At 38.6% G+C, this 9,080-nt stretch overlaps 1 protein-coding gene across 1 annotated transcript; it reads left to right on the forward strand.

The window, feature by feature from the left end:
- The first annotated feature begins 3,763 nt into the window (after positions 1–3,763).
- Positions 3,764–6,431, forward strand: ARL4A (ADP ribosylation factor like GTPase 4A). The gene has a single exon (XM_032237590.1). The coding sequence runs from the start codon at positions 4,062–4,064 to the stop codon at positions 4,662–4,664; it is 603 nt and encodes a 200-aa protein (XP_032093481.1). The 5' UTR covers positions 3,764–4,061; the 3' UTR covers positions 4,665–6,431.
- The last annotated feature ends 2,649 nt before the right edge of the window (positions 6,432–9,080 follow it).

Genomic DNA, 9,080 nt, shown 5'->3' on the forward strand with positions numbered 1-9,080 from the left:
TCTGTTTTTAACAAACCTGCTACTAGTTATAGCTTTATTTGTTTATAGAATTTCACAGATGTTTTTTGATTATTTTTTTCCAGTTTATTCTCAAGAATTGATGTTAGGCTCATTGGTCTGTAGTTTCCTGGGTCTGTCCCCCACCCCCACCCCTTTTTTAAGATGGGAACCTCATCAGCTCTTTTTCAATCCTCTGGTAATTCTCTGGTGCTCCAGGATTTTTTAAAAGCTATGGTGAAATGATTCTGAGATAACATCTACCAGCTCCTTCAGAACTCTTAGATATAATCCTTCAGGTCCCAGTTATTTCTAATCATATAAATCACTGGAGGATCATACAGTGTTCCAAGTATCGTAAGATTTGGAATTCTATCCATGAGGAAAAATATTCCAAAATGTCTAGATTGCCAGTCCGATTCTTTAAAAAAATACATACTGCCCCAATTGCTACGTTATATGAAAAAAAGGAAGCATCAGAAATAATATACAAAGGTACTGCAATTGCATGGTCCAAGATTTGAATTTAAGGATGCTTTTTTCCAAATAGAAAAATCATTTAAAAATGGATAAATGATGGGGATATTTGGTTTAATACTTTTAGAAATTTAGTTTAGCTTGGAGAAATGTGATTTTATACTACAATCATTTAAACCAAATACAATTTCATGCCAAAAATATTAGTCAAGCCTGGAAAGACTGATTTAATACCACACACAACCTTAGTGTAGCTAATAAGACTATTTTGACTTTATACATGAAAGTTGTGAAAACTTTCAAATGCTTATGATTCTGTTCCACAAAAGCTGATTTATGTCACACAGATATAATAAGTTTCATGACAAATATTGGTTTAAGTTAGAGGCTAACAAATAAAAACTTACTCTTACTCAGAAACATATCTATTTCATAACCTAAATATTTTCATTCCCCAAAAAACTCATATAGCAAAAACCAGTTTAGTAAGCAGAGATTTGTGACTAAAAATGGTTTAATTCTGGTTTAATTCAGGTATAGATTATTTTATATTGTGGGAAGTTATCATCCAGCCCTCTTCCAGAAAAATGAAATATCTTAGGAAATATGGAAAAGGCAGAATATTTATCTGGATATGAAAAGAAACATGTTTTAAAAGACAGAATAGTTGCCTGTAGCTTCCTGCCCACTTTGTCAATAGGCCATCGAGAAGGCCAGGCTAGTCCACTTTACATAATAAAGACTTCTCCACTGCAGCCTCAGGGGTGATGGGAGCAAAGGCATGATAATGTTGGAAATTTACTCAGCTGAGCACATGGCATCTGAGAGCTCATCCATATCTGGATTCAAAACACAGCCTAGAAAGTAGCCCCTGCATGGCCCCATGGGAGTCTGACAACCAATCAGAATACATTTCTTGCACAGGAGCAGGAAACAGAGGTGGGACTAAACAGGGTATAAAAAGCCTAGCAAGCCCCTCCTTCCGCCCTTCACTTCTTCACCAACATTGAAGCATGTGATCATCTTTTCTGTTCAGGGCTCAAGTCATGTGGCCCTGTCCAACAATAAACTATATTTCCAAGCAGCCTCCATATCTCCAGTGTCTTTTTCCCCACTTGGAGCTGAACCCAGAAGGACATTTCTTTCAACAATATAACCTAACATCGACTTATCTTGAAAAAGATTAGTTCAGGCAGATTTATGAGCTTTGCAAATACTATACCAATCTATTTTGCAAAACTTTTATTCCCACCACACACAATGCCTTAGATAAATACTTGTGATTTCATTCATACCCTATTTTGTTAAAATATGTTGCTTTCATGTCACAATCAATAGCCTAGTTTTTAGCAATTACTCAGGACTGGTTTGAGAGATCTTGTGATTTTATAAACTAGACCCGGGGTGTAAGTAGTCAAGATTTGAGATTCCACACTACATAACCTGGATTAGTTTTGATTTATAGTTCCATATTACAAGTGCTGAGGCAGAGAGCTTACTGTGAGGAACAGCAGGTATAACAGCATCTACATTATGAATACATATCATACAAAATTAAATGTTAAAATTAAATCTTTTGATTTGACAACCTGGACTTGAGGAATAAAGCCAGGCTATAGTACTAATAAGGGATTTTGAGTTTATTGATCAGAAAGGTCAACAGGTTGGTGGTTCAAATCCCTAGTGAGCTCCCGTTACTTGTCCCAGCTTCTGTCAACCTAGCAGTTCGAAAGCATGTAAAAATACAACTGGAAATATAGAAACCACCTTTAGTGGGAAGGTAGCAGTGTTCTGTGTGCCTATGGCTTGCCATGACCATGGAGACATTTTTGGACAGTGCTAGCTCTTCGGCTTTGAAATGGAGATGAACACTGCCCCCTAGAGGCGGGAAAGACTAACACTTATGTTCGAGGGGAACCTTTACCTTAGTACTAATACCTGGAACAATACTGGAATAAGATTGGAATGGCTATCAAAGTTAATTATAATTAAGTAGCAGAGAGAAGAATCTCTGGCTTAGAAACTTCTTGTGGGTATGCAGTTTATCAACATGAATACATATGAGTGGAATTCTGAATTAACATTACCAATTTTCTAATTAGAACCCCCTGTACATTTATTTACATAGGAATTAAGGGGGCATAGGTTTTCATGGCTAGGGAAAAGGGAAAAACTCTTCATCGTGTAGGTTTGCTTTTTTGTTACGGCGAGTTTCTTTTAGGAACAGGAAAAAAATAATATTTCCGGAAAATCATCAGGTAACCAAGGCTGCGTGGATGGCTCAATACGATCAATACAGAAGAATGTACTGACCAATGCCCAAGGCGCCCGGTCTGCCATTCACGTGACCTGGCCGAGAAGCGCTGAGGAAGGTGATGCGTAGCGGGGAGAACTCCGAGGAGGCGGCGGCGGGGCTATTCGGGAAAGACGAATAGCCAGAAGCCGGAGGGGGTGGGGGTGGGGGAGAGGGAAGTCTAATAGTTCTAAAGCGTTTGCTTCGGCTCTTTGCCGGTTACTTGACAGCATTATTTGAAAACGGTTGCTAGGAAACGAGTGCACGGGGAGGCCAACAGATGAACTCTTCAGTTATTGCGCCTAACGCAGCTGGGTTTGTAAAATGTGTGAAAAGCTGGTTGGGCGGAGCACCTCTGGCCATTATTTCACCTCATGAACCTTGAAGATACCCACTTCCCCCCCTTTCCGCGTTTAGGAAGAAAAAGAGGATTACGAGCAAGGCTCCCAGAAATCAACGTCAATGGTGGCAGGAGTAGCCATGTCAAATCGCCCAAGAGACACAGTTGTTCTTTAGCCCTGGCAGTGTATTTGCTGCAAGAAAAGGAGGACGGAATCTGAAGCCAGACCGAAGAGGCAGCTTTAGTTTCAGCGATCTTTCCCTTCCTCTCGAAAACAGGACGGGAGGCAACTCCCTTTCTGTTGAAAGCGTAAGAGGGACAGGCACTGCAGCACATTCCGTTCTCAACAGCTATGAATGAAGGAAAAAGCGGCGGGAGAAGGCGGGGGTAGAGAACAGGCCAGCTCCGGCGAGGTAACGTTGCAACTTCCTCCTGCCTTCACGCGCTTCAGCTTGACCAATGAGGTTCAAACAGATTGGGCAATCGGGTTGATGGGCGGCTGTTGGAGCCAGTAACTGAAAAGGGAGAGCAGAGCCTGCAGAGTGGTTTTCCTACTTTGCTGCCCAATTGCTTCCTCGGCAAGGCCGCCTTGATCCAATGGTGAGTGGAGCTAAACGAGGGGGGTGGGAAGCATGAGGGGTTGGGTGAAACGGTAAAGAGGCGCGGCCCGACCAGAAGCATAGGCGGGTTTTGCTGCAGCGTTGGAAGGTGCCTTCTCGGAGCCTCCGGGGAAGAGGCGGCGAGACTTTTCGCTGAGCAGCGGATCGGGATTTTCTGCTTTCGTAGCTTGCTTTTTCTGCCCTGCAGTCGTTGTCTGGTCTGACCCCCTGCGTTCGTCCGCTTGCCAGGGAAGCAGGATCGTCACTGGGAGCCTGGGACAGGCGAAAAAGCCTTGCGGCGGCGACAGCAGTGGGCGACTGGTGCCCTCTGCTCGCCGCGGGCCCCTCCCCTGCGATGGGGAATGGGTTGTCGGAGCAGACGCCGATCCTGTCGAGCCTTCCTTCCTTCCAGTGCTTTCACATCGTGATCTTGGGGCTGGACTGTGCCGGCAAGACCACCGTTCTCTATCGATTGCAGTTCAACGAATTCGTCAACACTGTGCCCACTAAAGGTTTCAATACGGAGAAAATCAAGGTGACGCTGGGAAACCACAAGACCGTCACTTTTCACTTCTGGGACGTCGGAGGCCAGGAGAAGCTGCGGCCGCTTTGGAAGTCCTACACCCGCTGCACGGACGGCATCATTTTCGTGGTGGATTCCGTGGATGTGGAAAGAATGGAAGAAGCAAAAACGGAACTTCACAAAATCACACGGATTTCCGAGAACCAGGGAGTGCCTGTGCTCATTGTGGCCAACAAGCAGGACTTGAGACATTCACTGTCGCTTTCGGAGGTGGAAAAGATGTTGGCAACCAGCGAGCTGACCTCTTCCACTCCCTGGCATCTGCAGCCCACTTGTGCTATAATAGGAGATGGTCTTAAAGAAGGACTGGAGAAACTGCATGACATGATAATTAAACGAAGGAAAATGCTGAGGCAACAGAAGAAGAAAAGATGAGCTGCTGTGACTGTGGGGGTGAATTCCTTCTTGGTATTTGACAAAAAAAAAGTCAGCAGCACCAGACTTGCTCATTTGGATCTTGTACAGATTGATTAAATATGCAGCCTGGTGGGAAGTTTTGCGGGCAGATGATTTTATCATTTCTCTATATGTATTTGGGCACTACTACTTTAAAAAAATAGCTCTCATAGTACAAAGAGTTCAGGAAACTGATGGGTGGGTAAATGTAATCTGGATATCTAAATAACCAAATAAAACAATGAAGAGTGGTTTGCTTGATGGTATAGTCATGTCTGAGAGTGCCTTTGCAAGAAAATTGCATTCAAGGCATTAGTTTTTCACTTACTGCTTGTGTCAGTAGGGTGTTTAGATGAATATACAGCTTTAAAACAATATCTATTAACATGTCTAGATCTAGACAACCAGTATTTAAGAGGCTGTGAATGTGAAAGATTGGTTGAATGGGATATGCTTTTAACTGATTTCTCTTAAAATACTATTTGGAAAGCAAATGATTTAAACTACCACTATTGTGGTAGTCACATTATTTGTAGCTTGGTAGAGAAAACAATATGGACTATGTAAGAATATGGATGAGTTTCCTGATAATATAGCATGTCTTGGTGTGTAGGAGTTATTTAGAAATAGCTGTACATCTTTAAAGCAGTGCTAATCAGATTTGGACCATACTTATTTGTTCCAAGAAGACATGTTTTAAACAAAAAATCCAAACAATTAGACAAATTACCATAAGGAGTTTCAGGATTCTTATAGTGCAATATTACCTTTAGATTAAATTGATGGCAATAAAATTTGATCGTGGTTCAGTATAAGTCAAACTAACATCAGCAAAGCTACATATACTTTGTGCCCAATATTGTTAAAATGTACTGCCAGGTTTTTGTAAAAAAAATTTTTTTTGTAGTACTAGGAATGTACTGAATCTTTATACACTTGAAAACTTTGACACTGTGGAAAACAAGAGTTTAAAGATGATACGTCTGCTCTAATTATGCTTTAAGCTTTTCTTGTTTACAGTCATGCAAACAGTGTTTGGCATGTAATATTGAAACATTTCTTATTGGTACAATTTTTTTTCCAAAAAAATCAGTTGGTATGGGTAACAGGTCAAAGGGCTAAAGTGAAGCCTGTATTACTCTACTGGTGCTGTGAGAAATTATAATTCCAATACTAAATGAACTTGAACATAGATTTGTCCTTCCTTCAGCACAACCAACAAAGTATAATTTTATTGATCAGATATAGGGAGGGTTAACTATTGTTCTGACTGTTAAGAAATAAAAACTTCTGCAAAATCAAATTTTATAGCCAGAAACTGGTTAGAAGGTAACCAAAAATGCACTTTAGTGTTTTCTAATACTGAAAGTGTAAGCTTTTTTTTTTTTAAAGAAAAGAAATCCTGATCCTTTTCGAAAGAATTGAAGTAGCTTCTAATGGAGCTTTTGTATGGTGGTTATATGTATCTGCACTAGTGACATTAAAAGTCACTTAATGTCTATATTTATAGAAATGTAGATTACTTCTTAAACCTCAATAAATTCAATTCCAAGTAATTCATTGAAACAGAAGTTGAACACGTTTTATTATGTTGATTTTGCTTTTTATTAAGACTGCATGAAACTGAATTCTATTCATGTGACATTTGTAAAATGTGACAATGTTTTAAAAATCACTGGTATCATTAGAATTTTAATGGCAATTTGCATTATGTTTTATCTATAACAAATATAATTGTTGATACAATTTGCTGTCTCCGTTTTGTGATTCTAGTGTCTGACAAGTTTTAGTACACAATAAATATTCTCACTAAGTTGTAGAATAATTTAGCTATTCCAAAGGTGTGGCACATTTCTCTGTAATCTTATCTTAGTATACAAATGTTTTTCATTTCTTCCCTTGAAGTCTGTGGTCACTCTTTCAATTGAATACAAAATGTAAGGGGCTAGTTCTTGTGTCTCTAAAAATGACCCATGCACACAACTTGACAATGTATTTCTGGTAATACCTGGAAGTATTATGATGTTTATGAACAGTCATTCTGTTCTGAGAGCATCCATTAATTAAACTCCTATATTTATGTCATAAAAGCCTTTAAAAGTCCTAGTACTTTCTGTGCTGCAAAAATTGAGATACAAAGCTTGGTAACTTGTTAAAGCAATGACATTTTTGCTGTTTACAGCCTGAATTGTCAATGGAACTGATCAAGATAGAGCCAGATTTGTGCTGTTTTTGAAGCTTGGTAAAAGTGCCCACCTAAAACTACAGATTGGAATTTTAGGGGAGGTTATTTTGCAGTTTCCTTTCCCTCACCCATATAAAATAAAAGGGAAAAAAAGGTTTGTTTCCTATCCCGAAGGAAAGAGGTGGGTTTGGCATTTTTCATTCTTTTTTATTCTACCACAACCCCTAGTATTGAATAAACCTTGTTCACTCTTGTTGATGAGATATGTATCTCTAAAGAACAAAATATACTCTTTAGATGTATGTTGGGCTTTTACTAGGTATTGAGACAAAGCAAAATCTGTGGAAAGTTGTAGAAAAAATACTTCCTTACAAATATTCTAAGACTCTTGATCAATATGAATCGTTGCACAGGGTAGATATTATTTGAATAAGTTGGATATATTTAATGGGTCTACCTAAGCTACAGTTTTGGAAGTCAAATTGTGTTTCTTAAAAGATCAGCATATCATTTACAGCATTTTATAAAATTCTGTTTTTATACATCTGTAGCTATTTTAAATATTCTAGAGTTGAGTGAATTAAAAATCACCTGTTTCCTATTTTAACTAGGAAATAAAATACAAAATTACATCACAGATTCTAGCTATGTTTTGCGCTGGTAATGTTTTACAAATTGTGGCGGGGTGGGGGTGGGGATGACAGTGACGATTAGTTCTAGGCCATTAAGCATTTAAACAATTATATTTTCTCATTCTCATCTGATAAAGTAGTGCCAAGGAGTTCAGCCAGACATATAATCTACACAAGTGTTGATGGAAGAGAGTGATTAGCTACTATTTATTTATTACTATTTTTCTTTTGAAAAGTGGTGCACATTCTTGCAGATTTTGCAAATAAATGCCATAGTTTGAATAATGTATAAAAATGGGGAGAAATTGAATACCTTCTCTTAAATGTGGGACAATTCTTTATATCCATGCTAAGTTTTGTTCAACCTTAGGAATGTTGAAGTTTTCATTTTTGGAAGAAAGAAACTGCTGGAAGATTTTTTTGAGACTTGCACAACAAGCTGCTGATCCTTTAGAAGCAATGATCCGAAGACCCATACCAAAGGCTGGCTATGCTTGGCAGCATATAAATACTTCAAACAAAAACATTTTTCTTTAAAACTGTTATAAAATTATTAGAAAGTAGCAATTATACACATTCAGAATCTACATGAGTAAACATTGGCTGAAATTATTTCACCAGTTTACAAAGGGGATTTTTTTTTTTGCAGGATTGTGTTTCCCTATTCAGGACTGTCAAGAAAAATCCTGCATGGCAGGTTATTTGAGAGGCTGTGAAAAGGCATTTTAGATATAAGGATTTCTAAATATACCCCACTGTTGCTGAGATCAGATGAGCATTGTTATCCAGTTCTCAAAGCTCTGCTGGCCAGCTTCAGGACATTTTTTCTCACTGCGGAATATAGCAAGGCTGTGTTCACTCTGGGGTATGTGTAAACAGGATCAGGGGATAGAAATCAGAAAACACTTGTACTATAGAGTTTTTGTGTTCCCATTTTAGAGTAGGGGTCATTGCCCAAGTTACCTATAAAAGTAATATATCTCTATTATCTTGGAAATGCAAGTTGGCCTTGCTTTTGAAAATTGAATAGGCTTTAGATGAATGTATCAACAAGTACTGTTACTTCATTGTTTATTAATTTGAGTCACATCCCCAACTTACTACTTTTCTATAATGTAGTAGTACCGTATCTTGTTCATTAATAATTCATTCCTGCAAAGGCAGGAAACTTAACATTCTGAAAAATGTGTATTAACATGATAGGCCATCCCATCCCATTCCACCCTCCTTTAAAAAGGATGGGCCCTGAATTTTTTTATCTAATACCTCTCCATGCTTTTATCAGTGGCAACAGCCTTCATGACTTGCTCAATTCTGAAGTACTTTTAGAATGGAAAGAAGTATCTGACTAAGCAACATTTGATAAGTAGGTGTAAAAGTGGGATGTGGCTTCTCTTCATATAGTACAATAAAACAAAGGGGAAAATATTAGTTTTTATTGTGGACTGAGCTGTTCCTAAACGTCTTGGAATACAAGCAACAAAAAGTTGGCAAGCCTAACCTTTTGCTTTCATTCTGCTTCTTTCTCACTATATTGAAAATTCTGTTAAAAGTGGGTTCGCTTTTGACTACATACTA

The sequence above is a fragment of the Thamnophis elegans genome, chromosome Z, assembly GCF_009769535.1.
Source record: "Thamnophis elegans isolate rThaEle1 chromosome Z, rThaEle1.pri, whole genome shotgun sequence".
NCBI classification, from domain to species: Eukaryota; Metazoa; Chordata; class Lepidosauria; order Squamata; family Colubridae; genus Thamnophis; species Thamnophis elegans.

What these genes read in the sequence shown, in the direction of transcription:
- ARL4A (XM_032237590.1), top strand. Translation starts at nt 4,062, where the DNA reads ATGGGGAATGGGTTGTCGGAGCAGACGCCGATCCTGTCGAGCCTTCCT.